Below are 21427 nucleotides of genomic sequence, written 5' to 3' on the forward strand. Positions count from 1 at the left end.
TTGGTCCGCTCTTTTCTCCATCTGGGGGCTACTAATCTGTTTGTCTTAATCCGAAGCTGTTGAATGTTGGTGTGAATTAATTGATCAACTCGTAAACAACGCGATAAAAAAGTTCAGTAAGCGAAAATAATGTGTCGCTTTGGGGGTATAGCATCCGTCGTGCCGGTTAATGCGATTAGCCAGGTTTAACCGTCAGTATTAATCGTATCGCATGACATAATTATCCGGGCGAGAGGATTACGATGAATGATGTGCTGATGTTTATCACGTCAATGCTGTCAGTGCGATGAATATCGTTACTTCATTCAGTTGTAAGTATATCCAGATTGTTGTTCGATACGTATCCATATCATGTGCCAATTACGCTACACAGAATAAATCGATATCAACTTGGAGAATTTGGATATTCAATGAATATCATTTCACTGGAATAACATAAGTTACGATGAGAGTCTAATAGACTAGGAAACGCAGATCTCATAAACAAAATTTATTTGAACAATGAAAAACAATTAAAGAAAAACAGGTATTTCGGCGGTTACGAAAGTCAGTTTTGTACACTTTTGGAGATTCTCGTGAAAAAATATGACTATCTTTTAACAGAATCTGCATTCAGATTGCGATCGGAATGCTAATCTGAACAATAACAATAGCCGAATACATCCCACTTCCAGATTTAGTTTTGGATATTAACCCAGATCCGAATTTGGATTCACATACATATTCGTATCGAGAGCAGGACACGAATATAGATGCGATTCTCAACTTAGATCCAGTGCCAAATTTAAATTCGAACAAAAACTTCACACCAAAGCTGGATCTGAATGCAACTGAACAAATTCTGACTATAAAAATGAACACAGAATTTCATCCATTATCAAGTGTGGCAAAATATTTGAGAATATATGATGAATAGGGGAGAAAAAAATATAGGGGAGGATGGTCTCGAAACGACCCCTAAATTATAAAGATTATAATTAATAGTTAATAGTTAATAGTTAATAATGAAATAATAGTTTTTATGTGACTTCATCACTGAAATACATAGTATGACCCTTATAATATTCCTTTCATCAACAGTGGCGTGGTTCTCATGTTACATAAAAGTAATTTGATACAAAGGTTTTCACTGTATTTCAAAATTGATGATTTAAGCATTCTTCCATGAATCTCAAGGATGGCGCCCACACCGAAGTTTCTGTTGTGTCAAAGGAAAGGTCTCAACATATATACTGTTTCCACATAGCCCGATATTATTCTCAGTGTAAAGCTCAAGAACATTCTCGTGCCAGCGTTAACTGAATTCGGATTCGACGCGGTGCGACTATTGTATTAAATCGTAATGACAATATATGGAAAATGATAATTTTGTTTCTGATAAGAATAAATTTAGAATACGATAAATGAGATGGGATGCCGGGAACATAATATTGAGAATATCGACAAAACAAATTGGGCAGATTTATTCTCGAAGCATACACATTTTTGTTATTCCCCATTTGTAGGCGTACGACATAAATATATCATAACCATTTACGTTTTCTCAGTCATTGTTATACTAGTATGGAAAGTTGAATAATGGATTCTAATATCTTCCGCCAGTTTTCGAAAACCGTGACCAGCTGGCGAGTGCGACTTGATTTGAATCCAAATCTGAAATCAAATATTAGGTTGGGGATAAAGTAATCCATTATTTATGGGTGAAATTCAGAACAATTTTTAATATGCTTCGGATTGTCCGATTTGGGTCAAATATACACCGTTTTGTTGGAAAATTTGTTGCCATTCTAAACGTTCATAATGCCTCTATCATAGAGGTCTTGGTCCTTATTAGCGAAAAACCATAGCAATAGATTTTTACAATCTCCTCTTGATCCCAATTTATTATCACTCTGGAAATTGCTCTGCGAGAAAAAGGTGATAATCGTTTGGTGCCAGGTCCGAACTATATGGTGGATGCATTAAAACATCCCAATCAAGCTCTCTGAATTTTGTGGCTTTGCGTTGCCCTGATGGAACACAACACCTCTTATGTTAGCCAATTCTGAACGTTTCTGGTCAATCGCTAGCTTCAAATGGTCCATTTGTTGAAGGTATAGATCATAATTTAGTGTATTGCACAGAAAAAAAAATTAGAAAATTACAAAAATATATTTTTTTTTTTGAAAATAAATTAAAATGCACGTATTTTACTGTTACAGTATCGGCACCACAAACATTAATCACAATTTCAGCGGCCTGGCATGTATTTTCGCATTTATAAAATAAAAAGTGTAAAATGTACCGAATTTTCTTTTTGTTGACCTCTTTTCTTAATACCCTGTAGCTCACAACTGAATGGAACGAACAAACAACAACAAAAGAATTTTTTTAGTGTGAAATGTCACCTTTACAACGAGCCTAAACTTGAAATTGTAGGATCGATATTACACTACACTAGATATTCATCACTAAAGCCAGCCAACGAGAAAATAATGGATAGCTTTTTCCCCAACATAATATTTGTTGATTTATTACCAAATAACATGTAATTTTGATCCTGTGCTTGAAAACTGAGTTCATCTGAGGTTCTGTCATTTGATACATCATACGGATGGATTATCTGTGCAAAAACACAAAGCAATATACGCATAAATATTTGGGGGATCTGTGGGTGAGACGGACAGTGTGGATAAGATGAACACGCGGTTGATTTGAACAGTTAACGGTTGAATTCCGTGTTATTTTTTCCCATGATGAGTACCACCATCTATTTTATTACCCTTACAAAATTTACGGCCTGTCGAAAGTGGAAAACGTAAACAAAAACATATAATTGATTCACGGTTGATTTTACTTCGATAGGTAAGTTGAAATTGAAGCGATGATATGAAGGTACCATACAGGTAAAATCATTTGTTAGTGGAAACTGTGAATTATCCAAATAATCGTACTTATGGGGTAAGATGGACATCTACTAGTGTGGACAAGATGGATAGTGAAAAGTTAGTGTTGGAAAGAGTATTTACGAGTCTTCTCCTTTCTTTCTGTTCATTTACATTTTAGTTGCTAGACAAACAACGATTAAATAAGAGAAAGAGAGAGAGAGAGAGAGAGAGAGAGAGAGAGAGAGATAACAGTTTATTGAACTACAACTCCGCCTGCGAATGACGGATCCCAATAATAGCATGTCCGAATAAGAACCTGAAATTATTGAGAACCAGAGCAGTGGGTCCAAAGCCCCAGTAAAGGAGGTTGGTTGTAATAGCTGTTATCCATGGATATTAGTCATGTCATGGATAAACCCCTAATCCACGGTGTAAAGCGACCCGTGCCGAGGGAATAATGGTAGGGGGGGGGGGGTCTAAACCCTGCCGATAACGGAGCTTGTGGAGCACCAGGGCATCCTCCACAGTATCGTCTGCCCTTGCTGCATTAAGCCGGTCACTGATGCAGCGGACCTTCTTTACCGCGAGACTCGTGGGACTTATATGAATAATCCAAATGATAACAATAAAAAAAAATTCGGGTTCCGGCAACCTCTCTCTGTCGGAAAAAAAACTTCCATAGAGATCGACTTTATGAGTGATGAAGAGGATGAAGCAACTCTCTCTGTCGGAAAAAAAAACCTCCATAGAGATCGACTTTATGAGTGTTGAAGAGGATGAAGTACTGAGTGACGCACCTGTGGATGTTCATTCATGCTCTTCCATTCTCAATACTCCGACTCGTTGTGAGTCGCTAGAGGAGAGAGAGGAGAGAGAGATCTAAAGTTGTAGATTCAATCGAGGTCCGAAAAAGGGTGAAAAAAGAACCTCACCAAGGGTCAGAGAAGGAAACTGGAGAACTTGGTCGCAGCTGGGATTCCTTCAGAGGAAGCTCGGCTGAAAGCACTGAGTCAGCATATCTCTGGGCCAACAAAACGCCCCCGAGGATCGGAGCTACCTAGTAGTGATGAAAACCCGATTCCTAAAAAATCGAAGCAAAATCTCTGCCCCCGACAAAAAGCGGGGCAGAATGAGCAGAAAAAAGTTGCACAAAACACTCAGAGTTGCACAAAACACACAGAGCAAATCAAAGTTGGTATTCTCCCGGAGAGCTATCCCAACACTGAACTGACTACAGCTCAACTAGATTCCATTCAGAATGCTCTACTCACTGCAATAGAGCAGCAAAGAAATGAACCGGTGAAACCCAAGTTTTTCAACTGCTCATAAAAGTCGGGTTATCTAATCCTTTCTTGTAATAACGTAAACTTCGGAATGGTTGAAGAAAGTGGTTCCCATGATAACCCTAGAGAATAACATAAAACTGGTTGCTCTAGACGCAAAAAATATTCCGCGTCCAGAGATTCTTCATGCCTTTTTTCCACAAAGTGCAACAACATACAGCGACGAGATACTCAAAAGCCTCATTGAGAGCCAAAAGGAGAATCCAGTCCCAATGAAATCCACGCGGATTGGACGCTAACAGTCGACGAAGCTTCAATGCGTCAACTTGTTAGCAACCACTTCAAAATAAACTTCCGATTTGGCGAAACTAAGCTGAGGAAAACTAATCCAAAGCAGCGCTAAACCACAACTCAAAAAAACTCCAGTGTGCTCGAAGGAGATCTGGTGTCAAGAAACGAGAAACTTCATAACTCCAAAAACCCAGGTAATCTGAAGTCTTCGGAGCCCAGTGACTCCATACTTGAGGAGCCACAAAATGCTCGAAAAGTCATCAGCAGAGTTTCTGGTAAATCGAAGTTTCCTCGAGAATTTTCTCCGAAAACCAAAGAACTTGACAATCTGACTGTTCCTGGCCCAAGCGGTTCAAACTTAAAAGCAATCGCAAAAAGGGTAGGAACTTCAACGACGTCAAGAGAAAAAGGTGAGTTTCTCCAAACCCCCCATCACACCAGATCCAAAACGAACATGGACACTGGAACAAGCAAAAAACCTGACCATAATTTCAACAAAACAGATGGGGTTCCGATTCTCCCAAACAACCCCCCGGATCGGTCAACCCAACCTAATGCAGAACACTAAAGTTTTGCAAATAAACCTCCATCAAGCCAAAGCAGCGTCGAGCTTGTTATCCAGGAGGTTTACAAAAGACGCTGTGGATCTAGCTCTTATCCAAGAGCCTTGGGTTCACAAAGGAAAAATACTAGATACTTGCTTAACATACTTAGATGAAAGGAGCAGTAAGTTTTATGTTCAAAACAGAAACCTTTTATATATAAAAAGCGTAAAGACATGAATGTTTTGAAACCGTTGCCAAGTTGGAAATAAAATATGATGAAGTTTCATTGGAAATTACCTAAACTTTTTATTATAATGAAATTTTGCTATTTTTTCCGAACGTGAATTTTTTAACAGATTGTCTCCGCCCAGAGATGGCTACCCGAAAATGATGTAGAAATGATGAGAACGAATATAGCCAAAGCAGGTTTGATCTATACTGATCGATGGTTTATTTGAGACTGAGATTGCCGTGAACATTTCGTGCCCTATTTCTACGATTAGCCCATAGCCATTTGAATAGCGCAATTGTTGTATAGGTTGTGTCTGGAATTTCCGCCATAAACAATTACACTTTGTATAGCGGGTTCGTTTCCATCTGTTCCTGTCTTTTGACAATTTACTTGTTATTGTTTGTGATTGTTGTGTTGTCTTCAAAGGTGATTATTTTGTGTCGTCCAATTAAAATAATTGTCTTTTCAGCTGATTGTTTCGGGTATCCGTGACGACGATGAGAAGGTAAGTACCTATATGTATTCATGTTAAATATCTATACTAATTGCTCTTTGTCTTCAGGTACGGACTCAGGCTGATTTGCTGCAGATTTCAAGGGATTTTTCGTGTTAAGTGTTTCATACTTTTTGTGCGTTGAATAAAGTGTTTTGTGGAAATGAAAATGTGTTGTTTTTTTAGTTTTGTCCATCTGGGCCGTAACACAGATGTTTCATTGAAATTTAATTAAATTTATCTTATTTTACATGGATGACTGAAATTTGCCACCTTCTTGTCAAGCGTTTTTTTCTGCTCGCTGATTTTTGTCAATATCGGTTTTTTTTTCTTGAAATCATTGTCTGACCGCTTCACTTCAATGATTTTTTCTGCACTTTAACCTTACTTGATGTTCTAATTTGGCACGAAGATAATGTACTAGCCTCCGCAAATTTTGCCTTCGAATCCGCATTTCTGTAGGAATCAAACGATTCCCAATATTTTGGCAAATCTGAAATTTTCGAAGCATTTAATTGACCGTTTTGCGGATCCACGAGAAGCAACATTCCAACATTCATTGTATGATATGCTCAAAGGTTACGATGAACTTACAACTGTTGTTCAAATGGATCAGAGGACGCGTGGTAGTGGATCGTACGATCGGAAACTGAGGTTGAACAATTAAGGCAAACCCAGGACTCTCGGATTACGACATCGGTAATAAACCACAACTCTACCGGACTCTACCATCCGGAGAATCCGTATGTGAGAAGGTTATCTGCAAGCAACCAAACAGGACGCTGAAGCATAATCTGGTGGTCAAAAGACGCGCTTGAAAATGGAACAACAAGGTTTTGACCGAGTACGAAGGATGCATGCTAATGGATTTTTATGCTCCAAACCCCCCATCACACCAGATCCAAAACGAACATGGACACTGGAACAAGCAAAAAACCTGACCATAATTTCAACAAAACAGATGGGGTTCCGATTCTCCCAAACAACCCCCCGGATCGGTCAACCCAACCTAATGCAGAACACTAAAGTTTTGCAAATAAACCTCCATCAAGCCAAAGCAGCGTCGAGCTTGTTATCCAGGAGGTTTACAAAAGACGCTGTGGATCTAGCTCTTATCCAAGAGCCTTGGGTTCACAAAGGAAAAATACTAGATACTTGCTTAACATACTTAGATGAAAGGAGCAGTAAGTTTTATGTTCAAAACAGAAACCTTTTATATATAAAAAGCGTAAAGACATGAATGTTTTGAAACCGTTGCCAAGTTGGAAATAAAATATGATGAAGTTTCATTGGAAATTACCTGAACTTTTTATTATAATGAAATTTTGCTATTTTTTCCGAACGTGAATTTTTTAACAGATTGTCTCCGCCCAGAGATGGCTACCCGAAAATGATGTAGAAATGATGAGAACGAATATAGCCAAAGCAGGTTTGATCTATACTGATCGATGGTTTATTTGAGACTGAGATTGCCGTGAACATTTCGTGCCCTATTTCTACGATTAGCCCATAGCCATTTGAATAGCGCAATTGTTGTATAGGTTGTGTCTGGAATTTCCGCCATAAACAATTACACTTTGTATAGCGGGTTCGTTTCCATCTGTTCCTGTCTTTTGACAATTTACTTGTTATTGTTTGTGATTGTTGTGTTGTCTTCAAAGGTGAGTATTTTGTGTCGTCCAATTAAAATAATTGTCTTTTCAGCTGATTGTTTCGGGTATCCGTGACGACGATGAGAAGGTAAGTACCTATATGTATTCATGTTAAATATCTATACTAATTGCTCTTTGTCTTCAGGTACGGACTCAGGCTGATTTGCTGCAGATTTCAAGGGATTTTTCGTGTTAAGTGTTTCATACTTTTTGTGCGTTGAATAAAGTGTTTTGTGGAAATGAAAATGTGTTGTTTTTTTAGTTTTGTCCATCTGGGCCGTAACACAGATGTTTCATTGAAATTTAATTAAATTTATCTTATTTTACATGGATGACTGAAATTTGCCACCTTCTTGTCAAGCGTTTTTTTCTGCTCGCTGATTTTTGTCAATATCGGTTTTTTTTTCTTGAAATCATTGTCTGACCGCTTCACTTCAATGATTTTTTCTGCACTTTAACCTTACTTGATGTTCTAATTTGGCACGAAGATAATGTACTAGCCTCCGCAAATTTTGCCTTCGAATCCGCATTTCTGTAGGAATCAAACGATTCCCAATATTTTGGCAAATCTGAAATTTTCGAAGCATTTAATTGACCGTTTTGCGGATCCACGAGAAGCAACATTCCAACATTCATTGTATGATATGCTCAAAGGTTACGATGAACTTACAACTGTTGTTCAAATGGATCAGAGGACGCGTGGTAGTGGATCGTACGATCGGAAACTGAGGTTGAACAATTAAGGCAAACCCAGGACTCTCGGATTACGACATCGGTAATAAACCACAACTCTACCGGACTCTACCATCCGGAGAATCCGTATGTGAGAAGGTTATCTGCAAGCAACCAAACAGGACGCTGAAGCATAATCTGGTGGTCAAAAGACGCGCTTGAAAATGGAACAACAAGGTTTTGACCGAGTACGAAGGATGCATGCTAATGGATTTTTATGCTCCAAACCCCCCATCACACCAGATCCAAAACGAACATGGACACTGGAACAAGCAAAAAACCTGACCATAATTTCAACAAAACAGATGGGGTTCCGATTCTCCCAAACAACCCCCCGGATCGGTCAACCCAACCTAATGCAGAACACTAAAGTTTTGCAAATAAACCTCCATCAAGCCAAAGCAGCGTCGAGCTTGTTATCCAGGAGGTTTACAAAAGACGCTGTGGATCTAGCTCTTATCCAAGAGCCTTGGGTTCACAAAGGAAAAATACTAGATACTTGCTTAACATACTTAGATGAAAGGAGCAGTAAGTTTTATGTTCAAAACAGAAACCTTTTATATATAAAAAGCGTAAAGACATGAATGTTTTGAAACCGTTGCCAAGTTGGAAATAAAATATGATGAAGTTTCATTGGAAATTACCTGAACTTTTTATTATAATGAAATTTTGCTATTTTTTCCGAACGTGAATTTTTTAACAGATTGTCTCCGCCCAGAGATGGCTACCCGAAAATGATGTAGAAATGATGAGAACGAATATAGCCAAAGCAGGTTTGATCTATACTGATCGATGGTTTATTTGAGACTGAGATTGCCGTGAACATTTCGTGCCCTATTTCTACGATTAGCCCATAGCCATTTGAATAGCGCAATTGTTGTATAGGTTGTGTCTGGAATTTCCGCCATAAACAATTACACTTTGTATAGCGGGTTCGTTTCCATCTGTTCCTGTCTTTTGACAATTTACTTGTTATTGTTTGTGATTGTTGTGTTGTCTTCAAAGGTGAGTATTTTGTGTCGTCCAATTAAAATAATTGTCTTTTCAGCTGATTGTTTCGGGTATCCGTGACGACGATGAGAAGGTAAGTACCTATATGTATTCATGTTAAATATCTATACTAATTGCTCTTTGTCTTCAGGTACGGACTCAGGCTGATTTGCTGCAGATTTCAAGGGATTTTTCGTGTTAAGTGTTTCATACTTTTTGTGCGTTGAATAAAGTGTTTTGTGGAAATGAAAATGTGTTGTTTTTTTAGTTTTGTCCATCTGGGCCGTAACACAGATGTTTCATTGAAATCTAATTAAATTTATCTTATTTTACATGGATGACTGAAATTTGCCACCTTCTTGTCAAGCGTTTTTTTCTGCTCGCTGATTTTTGTCAATATCGGTTTTTTTTTCTTGAAATCATTGTCTGACCGCTTCACTTCAATGATTTTTTCTGCACTTTAACCTTACTTGATGTTCTAATTTGGCACGAAGATAATGTACTAGCCTCCGCAAATTTTGCCTTCGAATCCGCATTTCTGTAGGAATCAAACGATTCCCAATATTTTGGCAAATCTGAAATTTTCGAAGCATTTAATTGACCGTTTTGCGGATCCACGAGAAGCAACATTCCAACATTCATTGTATGATATGCTCAAAGGTTACGATGAACTTACAACTGTTGTTCAAATGGATCAGAGGACGCGTGGTAGTGGATCGTACGATCGGAAACTGAGGTTGAACAATTAAGGCAAACCCAGGACTCTCGGATTACGACATCGGTAATAAACCACAACTCTACCGGACTCTACCATCCGGAGAATCCGTATGTGAGAAGGTTATCTGCAAGCAACCAAACAGGACGCTGAAGCATAATCTGGTGGTCAAAAGACGCGCTTGAAAATGGAACAACAAGGTTTTGACCGAGTACGAAGGATGCATGCTAATGGATGACGAAACGTACGCAAAGATGGGTTTTGGACAGTTTCCATACCTGAAATTCTATAAAACCATTGCCAGAGGAGATATCCCCAGCAAATTAAGTTCGTTTCCGTTGATAAATTTGACAGGAAGTTCTTGATTTGACCAATGAATTTCAGCTGTGTACAGAAAACAAAGGTTCTCATCACGAACAAGATAATGCACAATGTTCCAGGAGATGCATTTAAATGGAAATTAGCATTTAGAGCTCGACAGTTATTCTCTAGACAAACACTGCCTTCGACAAAGTAGTTACATATGATAAAGCGCTCTTTTTCATGTTGCTAAAAATAGGGTGACCAACATTTTCGATGAAATAAAAAATCTAACTTTCTTATCTCTATAGATAGAGGTAAACATAGTTCGACAATGTTGTTGTCCCAGTTTTTGTAGAACAAAGTTTTTTTTTTATTTCTTGGAATAACCGACTTAAATAAAGACTTTTAGAACATACTGATACAAACATTTTGCGATGCAGAACTCGTCAATCACGTCGTCACCTCACTCAAAGTTATTGATATTTCATCCAAAAAAAATACGCTCTCTTCAATTGCTTGCCATTCTTTCTGGGGCAAACAAAATGTTTGTTGGCGGAATTTAAAAGAACAAATTTCACTCTATATAATATGTGATTTTCAAAGGTATGTTATTTTTTGTATTTGAGTAAATTAAAATTGAAATCATGAGTTTTTGGGTGAAAATCCATCAATAACTTTGAGCAGGATTAAGATATTGACGAATTCTGCATCGCAAAATGTTGGTATTGATAAGCTCTAAAAGTCGTATGAAGACAATTTGGATGCAGAATTTGAAATATAAAAGTCAAAGCTGAAAACCCCGTTTTTTCATGGTTACCCTAATGCAATTTGGGCTCGATTTATGGATTATATTGGAAAACACCTTAATTCTCCCAATCGCTCCCGTTATATCGAGAGTACGTTATAACGAGGGTACATTATATCGAAGTTTCCCTGTAAATCAAGCTTTATTGTGGAAGTCATGACCAAAACAAAACAGCAAAAGCTCACTACTCACTAAATAAATACTATGGATCTCGCTCTCACGGATCATCCGCTCGCGTATAATCGAGGTACTACTGTATATGAGGGGCTTAGAATGCAAGGGGTGTATGTGACTTGATCGATTTCTCTTCATCAACTTTTTATTTAGTTAATAACTCAACTGCAAAAACGTTCCAATTTAAGTTTTCTATAGAATCCGATAGATAAGGTTCTGACCTACCTTCCACATTGTGAAAAACAGTTGGGAATGTATTTGCTGCGAAGTTATGACCAAACGAGAGAGTCGATGTAGAGAAATCGATCAAATCACTTACACCCCTTTCATTCTAAGCCCCTCATATATAAGACGGATATGGCCAACCCAAATGCCCAAAATTGTTTGTTCTAGTTTCCTCCCGAAATTGTTTTCCCTTTGTGTTTTCCTGCCAAACTGTACTCGTTGAAGCAACGAACTGAAAACGAAAACAAAAAATCAAACATCTGTATTAAAACTTTAAGGACCGGGAAGAAATCTGTAAGACATACGCCTGGGACCGCACGCTTTGACTTGTGTGAAAATGCTTGCTTTGCTTGTAAGTTTTTAAGAGGCTTGAAAGTTTGCAGTTCATTTGCCTCTATGTGTGAAGTTAGCGGATGAAAGTTAAGCGTTTTTTTTGTTGCGTGCAAGTTTCTGTTAAGTTTTTATTGCGTGCAAGTTTCTGTTCAGCGTCTTGCTGGATTTAATCAGTAATGAATTATTTCAGTTGAAATAAATTGATTGTTTATCAAGTAACAATCTTCAAAATCATGCTTATTAGATAGAGAATTGATTCATTCATCTTTCCACATAGTTCATTTTTTTCTTGATCGTGACAGAGAAAAGTTATAAACTGAAACGTGAGCGGTCAGTATAAGAAAATATACAGAATTTTGAAAATCAAAAAAAAAGGTGTTCGAATAGAGTTATCCAAATTGTGCGATAGACAAATATTTTACCTATCTTGCAGCCACAATTTTACTAATCGGAAAATCGTCTGAGAAAAGTTATAGCCCCAGTTGTATGGGAGAAATTAATTATTTTAAAGAAAATTGAAAAAAGTTATATGAAAGGACCGAAAACACACTCTCGAGATAGTACTCATTCGATAAAAAATATTTTTATTTATTTTTAGCCAAATTTTCATTGGTCGGAAAAGGGTCCAAGAAAAGTTATAGGCCAAAACCTATATAACTTATATAACTTTAAATTAATAAATTCAAAGAAAATTGGAAAAAGTTATTTGAAAGGACCCAAAACATATTTTCGGGATAATACTCATTCAATAGAGAATATTTTTATCTATCTTTAGCCAAATTTCCATTAGTCAAAAAAGGATCTAAGAAAAGTTATAGGCCAAAACCTGTACAACTTGTATGGGTGAAATAAATTAATTTAAAGAAAATTGAAAAAAGTTATTTGAAAGAACCCAAAACACATTTTTGAGATAGTACTCATTCGATAAAAAATATTTTTATTTATCTTTAGCCAAATTTTCATTGGTCCGGAAAGGGTATGAGAAAAGTTATTGGCCAAAACGTTCACGAGTTATACGGGGGAAAGGGTCTGGCTAGGTAAGGAAGTAAAAAGTAAAAAGGAAGTAAAAATTTCTATTGTATAGAAATTCAGACTATTTTTCGAATCTCTATGTAATTCACCATAGGATTATAATTATAACAAAATTCTATCCCCCGCATAAAAAAAATCCTTTATATAGAATTTACTAGAGTTTTCAAAACTGTTTTGACGTAGGACTACGTCTTTCATTTCTATACCGGGGTGTAAAATCAAAGTTTCGAAAACGAAAGCGTTACGCCGGAGACCGATATTTTGAGCGTTAATAGCTCCTAAACAACTGAACGAAATGGTATGATCAACACTTCATTCGAAAGATAAAATGTCTACGCGTTCTATACTTGTTACTTTCTGATCCAAAAACTTGTTTCAATAGTCTTAAAATTGTTTTCAAAACAGGCTCTTGAAATCACCAATCGATATATAAGCGAGCGCCGCTCGGAAATCCACTCAGTTCTAATTGAACAGCGATTGGAGCATGTTGTCGCTGTTGTGGTGAAGCTCTTCATTTATCATGAAAGCGCGAATGAACGGTGTCACCAAGAGCCTGTTTGTGCACCTTAGGCCAGAAGGGAATCCATCAGGAGGAGAGTGATGCCACAAACGGTTCCCCGGGAAGATCTCGAAGCAGCCGCTACACACACACACATACACGCGCGGAATTCTTTCCGTTTGGATGCCATTCAGCATCGAGAAAGATCCGGAAAATGATCTGCCAGTTCCTCTGGGAATTTAAAAATACATTCATGTGAAAGAGTTTATTTGGATGTTTTCTATCCATGTAACACTGTGACCAAATACATTTGGTTTTGTGATTTTTCAATCAATCGCAATAAACAGAATAGCTTCTGAAGATTATTCTTCCCCATCAGTAGGACATTTCCGTATCCAATATTGTATGCGCCCGCAATCGCTCAGTCGCCGAAAGTTCCGAGCTCAGAGAGTTCATTCCCCTCTAGTTTGCCTTCCAAATTGCCAGCGTGAACCACGCCTTCTCTCGATTCAATCACGCACAAAAAGCATACTTAAGCGATATTCTGGTGGTGAGATGCATTCATTTTTCGTGAGAACATCGACAAAACAACATCGTTGCTGAGGGTGCTGGACGGCGAAGGATCGAGATCTGCCCTGAAACGCAAGCTGTTTGTTTGAACCTGTGAGGGAGCACAGAGAAGCCGATCCTTCAGGAGAAGAGAAGGTGACCATCGAAGCAGCCGCTACACACACACACCCATACACGCACGGAATTCTTTCCGTTTGGATGCCATTCAGCATCTAGAAAGATCCGGAAAATAATCTGCCAGTTTCTCTGGGGATTTAAAAATACATTCATGTGAAAGAGTTTATTTGAATGTTTTCTATCCATGTAACACTGTGACCAAATATGTTTCAATCAAGTGCTATTAACAGATGGTTATCGAGTTAGCATAAACCACTGGTGGGCTTCCAGTATCGAGGAAAATGTGGAAATATCTAATCGTTACTGAAAATAATCTGCCAGTTTAAAAATACATTCATGTGAAGGAGTTTATTTGAATGTTTTCTATCCATGTAACACTGTGACCAAATACATTTGGTTTTGTGATTTTTCAATCAATCGCAATTAACAGGATAGCTTCAGAAGATTATTCTTCCCCATCAGTAGGATATTTCCGTATCCAATATTGGATGCATAAAACCTTGTGCCTCCAACGTAACGCTCTCGTTTTCGAAGTCCCTCAAATATTCATTCATTCAGAATGAACTCAGATTCAACAAATGATCTCTAAATCAACGATAGTCCTACGTCACCCTTGCGGTTATACCATAGATATAACCCACTTCCTATTTTTCGATGATTATTTATTGAACTATTTATTATCAAATACGAACTCGAAATTTTTCGTTCATACAATAATATCTCATTATAGAATGGTCCTACAGCAACGTTATAGAAATCAATAAAAGATAGTTGATAAAGTTAATTGGATTTGCTATCTTTGAAAAAACAGAAAGAAATCGATTTCTCATTTCTTCCCGATATTTTTATCCACTACATCTACATACATTGACATACAAATTTCTCTGTAAAATATTCCGTATAAATCCATGTAAATTATGCTTTAAAGTGATTTATATCCCATCTTCATGCGTATCAACGATTTCACAATTTTAAAGCATTTCAAAAATCGCCTAAAGATTTCTACTTCGCACTCTGTTCAATTTTTTTTTCGAATGTGAAAAAGTTACTATTTACATTTTCGTTAAATTTATTAATTTCCCTCCTACAACTTGTATACATTTTGGCCCATATCTTTTCTCAGACTCTTTTTCGGTCAACGAAATTTGGCTGAAAATGGATAAAAGTATTCTCTATCCAATGAGTAATATCTAAAAAATGTGTTTTGAGACCTTTCAAATAACTTTTTTAAATTTTCTTCAAATTAATTAATTTCCCTCAAACAATTTGTATAGGTTTTGGGCTATGACTTTTCTTATACCCTATTCCGACCAATGAAAATTTTGCTAAAGATAGAAAAAAAAAATTCTATATCGAATAATTACTATCTCAAGAATGTGTTTCGGGTCCTATCAAATAACTTTTTTTCAATTTTGTTTAAAATAATTAATTTCTTCCATACAACTTGGACCTATAACTTTTCTAACACCCTTTTTCGATTAATAAAATTGTAGCTGGAAGATAGGTAAAAGTTTTCTCTATCGAATAACTTCGATAACTCTATTCGAACAACTTTTTTTGATATTCAGAATTCTATATAGTTCCATATATTGACCCGTGCTCACGTTTCAGTCTATAACTTTTCTCTGTCACGGTCAAAAAAAAAAAAAGAATTATGTGGAAAGATGAATGATTCAATTCTCTATCTAATGAGCATGATTTTGAAAGTTGTTACTTGATAAACAATCAATTTAGTTACATGGATTTCAACTGAAACTTGCACACAATAAAATCTTTTATCCGCTAATTTCACACAAGTCCGTAAAGAAGGAACGGGAAAACGAGAAATGTCGTGAGCGGTCCGTAAAGTGTTAAATTGTTAACCACTTTACTTATGGTTAATCATTTTTTTCTGAATTTCACTTTTTTTCCTTCATTCTATTATTCCAATTTCACAGAACCATATAAAGATAGCTAAAATCTGACCATCCATCTCTTGTAATGATGGGTTAAACCTGCGGAAGGAAGGGAAGGTATTGAATTAGAGAGACTTTAAACTCTGAGAGTTCATTCGTCTCTTACCTGCGGAAGAAAATCCTTGTTTTAGATATACGATTTGCTTATTCCACTTGAAAATTCGTTGTTATTTTCACAATAACGGAAAAAAACGCTCAATGTTGTGAATGTTGATTCCAATTGAAGAAATGAACTCCAAAATTGACGAGCTCTTCAATTCAAAACATAGAATGATCGCATAAATTAAAGACTGTTGAAGAAAAATCCGTAAAATTGAAAAAAAATCGGTTACGCATAAGTTGGGTGAAGACGAAAACAGCGATATGAAGACAGCATCTGACCATCCGTTCTCTTGTGATGATGAGTTATGCATACAAAAAAATCTTCGTTTTCTATGATTCCGAAGAATTTATCTTTCGTAAGAAGATTCATTTTCGTAAATCTGACATCTCTGAAGCATCCCAGTAGGGTTGGGTCATCCCATTTATTCGTCGGATCTTGTGTCTTGCGAATTTGATCCGTTACCGAAGGTTAAAACTTCATTGAATGAAGCTAGATTTGAGTATGGCTATTGAAACAATAATAAAATTTAAAGCTAGTTATAATTATGTGTATCAAATGATCAACAAGAATTTAGACTAGATTATCTACAGAAATCACCTATGAATGTAAAAAATTAGAAAAAGGATAGGAAAGTACATTGAGTTCAAATCATTTGAGCCAAGATAAAATCAACAGGGCATGTTTAATAACAGCTCAATTAACCGTTACACGTAAGTTCAGCGACTTTGCGCAACTCACGTCTGAGCGATTAAGTTTAGCCACTTATCTCAGAACAAGTCTTCGAGCGGACAGTAATTGCATATAATTTGATATAATGTATAAACATTGGAGAAGGAAAAAAAACAATCACACTCACTTTTCGGTTCCGGTGACGGTAGGCCAGCCTTCGGTGCGATATGGCCCTGGCAAGGCCGCCCAATGCGGCTCGGAGCTGCCACTGTCGGTGATGCTGGTACACCGGTGGTGACCTTCGAGGCCACCGGTGCTGTTGAACTCGTACTCGCCAGCGAGGTGGTCGACGAACTCAGCGACATCGACGGTGGCCTCATTCCGGAAGGTTTCGGCAAAGCACGAAGCTTCGGCGGCTGAATGCCACTTGGTTTGGCATCCGTGGAGCCATTCGTTCTGCCTTCGTCGGCATCTGCACTTGCACCATTCGTCGGCTCACTCATTTTAACTTCACCCCGAATCGATTGGCCGATTTTATTTTTCTTCTAACACACACACACGCTATTATTTTGCTTTCCTATGAGACACATAAACAAACACTGAAGCGGGACGGAAGTGCTTTTCCTCTTCCCACGGATTCGGCTACTTGGAAATTGGCGACAATTTCAAGTAGATCCTCACTTTCTCTTCTATTGATTGACACTAACACAGACACAGACAAAGACACACGCGGCACACTCAAATTTGCTACAATTTGGGAAAGAGAAACTCTTTGCCACCGTTGTTGACCTTGCGTCGTCACTCCGTAATCGAATTTTTCGGTTCACACGCGGGAAACAAGACTTTCGCCGGTACTCTTCACTGGTAGTAAAATTTGCTGTCGTCGATCTTTGCCACTCAAACAATGATTTGGGCGGTAATAAAAATTATTATTTCACGTTAGCATTTCTAATTTACGTACGCTTGGAGTGAGAAGAAAACGTTGCTTCGGCATTTCATTCACGCCTTCCGCCGGGTGGCGTCAGTCGGTGAAATTAAAAATAAAAACAACATAATTTGAAAAACAACCGTGGACGCTTTTTTTTATTGTGGCGCGTCAAGTTGCGTAACTTCTTGTGTGTTTTAAATTTAGCGCGAAAGAATAATAGGGGAAGGTAGTCCTAACCCGACCGGCTATTCTGTGTATTTAAATATGGAAAAGAATGATTTTTGATGGAAAAAAAGATTGTATGGAAAATAAGTTACACGTTCTTTCAAATGGCAAAACATAACAAAACTAGGCAATTCCCATTGTTATGATCTGGTAAACAAAATTGAATCTAGCAGACGGCATTCTGTTATTTGAAAAAAGTTGCGGTGGTCCTAAGCCGACTCCCAGAAGGTGTTCCTAAACCGACCCCTGTTTTTCAGCCATATTATACACTGCTTCCACAACTGTATAACCAGTCCTTTTTCCTGAATTTCCATAGATATGTAAAAAGTCGGTTGAATTGAAATATATAGTGTAGAATACAATTGATATCTTCACTTATAAGACTGGCCATTTCAATTTTAAAGGGTGTGTCACATCAAATTGCATCACGGAAAAACGCTGTAGAAATTTAATTTTTAGGAATTATATCTTCAGCCTTCGCCTATAATCAGATAAGAGTGTATAGATCACGTTGGCCATGCTTCACTGTCAATTTTTCGTAAATTTGGAAAAATGTCGTCGAACGAAAAAGAGCGTCGTGAATTAATCCTGTGCACTCATTTCGAGAATCCGGAGTTGTCACATCGGGACATCGGTAAGATGCTGGGAATCGTCCAATGCACGGTCAGCAGAGTACTAAAACGATACTTCGAGAACCTAACCATCGACCAGAAGGTGAAGAACGGCAAAAATGGATGCTCCGTCAGTGAAAAAGATCACAAGCGCGTAGCTAAGCAGTTTAGACGTGATCCGAGAAGTTCGGTCCGGGATGTCGCCAATAAGCTGAATTTGTCAAGTTCATTCGTCCAGCGGACCAAGCAGCGGGAGGGCCTACGTACATACAAGGTTCCGAAGGCTCCTAACCGCGACGAAAGGCAAAACATGGTGGGGAAGACGCGAGCCCGGAAGCTGTACACCGAAATGCTGACGAAGCCGCATTGCCTGGTAATGGACGACGAAACCTACGTCAAAGCGGACTTTCGTCAGCTGCCGGGCCTGTTGTTCTTCTCCGCAGAGGACAAATTCAGCGTTCCGGAGGAGATTCGCAAGCAGAAACTATCCAAGTTTGCCGAAAAGTACATGGTGTGGCAAGCGATCTGCTCTTGCGGAAAGCGGAGCGCCCCCTTCGTGATGACCGGCACGGTAAACGGGCAGGTTTACCTTAAGGAGTGCCTACAGAAGCGCTTACTACCACTATTGAAGCAGCACGAGGGCCCGACCATCTTCTGGCCGGATCTCGCTTCGTGCCACTATTCAAAGGACGTGTTGGAGTGGTACGAAGCCAACGGGGTCACCTTCGTGCCAAAGGAAATGAACCCGCCCAACGCGCCGGAGCTTCGCCCAATAGAGAAATATTGGGCGATTATGAAGGAGGCCCTCCGGAAGAACCCAAAAGTTGTCAAATCGGAGACGGACTTCACGAGAAAATGGATTTCTGTTCAAAAAAGACGGGTGGGTAATGTCGAGGACATAACCGGAGTGACGTAGGACTATACAAAGGGGACAGCTTTTGTTAAATATATATTTTAAATATATTGTTTTATTTTCTTCTCCTACGTGAATACCTACCTATCTACCTGAAAAATGGATTAGTTTACTGTTTACTCTTTATGAATATGTTGATGGTTCTGAAAAGAACCTTTGGTGCTGTGTTTTTGTTATCACTCGATATTCCCATCTTGTTCGGTTAAACCTTCCTGTTTAGCTATTGCGTTTGCCACTCGCCACAGCTTTCACAGTTGGAAAATTTCTTCCTATCCAGCTTGTGACATGTTGTTCAGTAAATTACATTTAATGCGACGTGCCGGAGAAACACTTTGCCACTCACTGAAACTAATTGTTGCCTTGATGAGCGCCGAACCGAAGCTGTTCTGTTATTGATGCGGGTTTTCTGATTGTCGTGAGCAGCTTTGCAAGCCAACTCGAGCACTCCGACGGCCGAAACTCTATAATCGCAGTTAGGTATACTGGTGCTCCGGCACCAATCCGTTCGGCCTAGTTACCCTTGCGGAGCAATCAGTGAATGCGACCAACAGGAAACTGGAAACCTGCACGGTTCGAGTGAGACTTTGCCTTTCCCTTAACCTGTCCTCCTTTGTTACGTCCACGATGCCGATGTCGTACAACCACACGGGTTTACGGTTTGAATGAAAATAAGATATTTTTTTGGGGTCTGTGTGTTTTATACTCTAGCGGTACACACTCACAGGATAGAGACAAATCGGCAGACTCGGCCAAAGGGGCGAGTCCAACGAGACGAACGAATGAGCGTTAAAAGGGAGCGATGGCAAAAAAATACATTCATTACGATTTGTTCGCTCGTTGGATTCACATGCAGGCTAAAAAGGGTCCTTTTCAGGATCACAAAATTATCTTCAATCTGAAAAGTTTATTGTTTTGTTATCACTCGATATCCCCATCTTGTTCGGCTAAACCTTTCTGTTTAGCGATTGCATTTGCCACTCGCCACAGCTTTCACAGTTGGAAAATTTCTTCCCATCCAGCTTGTGACGTATTTTACAGTAAATTACATTCAATGGCACGTCGCATTACCACCACTCAGTATCGGATTGGAGGTAATTTTAACCTGTATGGCTGCTTGGGTTGGTTTGTTGATGTGTTGTGATGCGAACCGATGTGGTGTACGGTTTGAATGAGAGTGATCGTTACGGCAGCGGAGCGGGGATTTTTAAGCTGACTGGCTGGCTCGAGAATTACGAATGTGTGAGACTGCGACCAATGTTTCGTTAATTTTTTTCTTCTTCCTTTCCAATCGTGCTTCATTCTATTTCGCTGCTGCTCTGGTTGCCCGTTTTGGTCGGTACGATTTGAGGAGCACAAAATGGACCAATCAAAAATGGGCACATAGTGTATTTTGACAATGCTTGATATTTCACAATTATTCAATTATTTATCTCCAGAAAAATGAAATGTTATTCGTTATGATAGATGCGTAGATATATTTCCTATCAATTGATGCAAAAACCTTTGCGATCTATTGAGAAATGCTCGAGTTATAAGCGTTCCAAATCTTGCATTTTTTTCTATTTGTTCAGTGCCTAGATTTCCATTTCACCCCCTATATCTTCCGGTTAGACGTAGTCCTACGTCAAAAAAACTACAACCTGACGTTGTACAGAACCTTATGGACGGGGTAAAGAGGAAGGTGCGAGCAAACGGTCTTGGGCTCGAAGTATGAATAAAAAGAAAATGCCAATAGTTGTTTAATCATTTTTATTTTACTGTCTAAAATTTTCAAAAGGATCGGTCTACTGGGCGAATTTCTACAGCGTTTTTTCCGTGATGCAATTTGATGTGACACACCCTTTATTGTTGTGTTCAGGCGCGAAACATTCGAGAAACTAAAGCTCCAATGTTTCATAACTATAGAACCAAATGGAAAAACTCTCACTCCTTTACAAAATTAATCAATTTAACATAAATCACGATAAATTTCTAATTCGTAGGTTATCTTTAGTTCTAAATCAGTTCAAATAACCCATTCGGTGTGGTTACGACCATGCTGCGCCATGTTGTAGTGAGTATCTCGTTTTACGCAGAGGATACTGCTCGTTAAATGACTCATACTGCTTGTAGACTGCATCTACTATTCGTCCGATCACTCCTCATAAGTTCCTGACAAGGTATTG

General features: G+C 38.4%; 1 protein-coding gene across 13 annotated transcripts in view; it reads right to left on the minus strand.

Annotated features, from left to right (window-relative positions):
- The window catches only part of LOC129775310 (restin homolog), a 253909-nt gene that overhangs the window by 221985 nt on the left and 10497 nt on the right, over window positions 1–21427 (minus strand). For 12 of the 13 annotated variants that reach the window (XM_055779900.1, XM_055779901.1, XM_055779904.1 and 9 more), the window contains exon 2: window positions 16773–17162. In XM_055779900.1, coding sequence (XP_055635875.1) covers window positions 16773–17088 — 316 coding nt within the window. In that variant the 5' untranslated portion in view covers window positions 17089–17162. Of the gene's footprint in view, window positions 1–16772; window positions 17474–21427 lie in introns of all 13 variants that reach the window. The other variant, XM_055779895.1, reaches the window with a different exon arrangement.

This window comes from Toxorhynchites rutilus, chromosome 3, assembly GCF_029784135.1.
Source record: "Toxorhynchites rutilus septentrionalis strain SRP chromosome 3, ASM2978413v1, whole genome shotgun sequence".
Classification (NCBI taxonomy): Eukaryota; Metazoa; Arthropoda; class Insecta; order Diptera; family Culicidae; genus Toxorhynchites; species Toxorhynchites rutilus.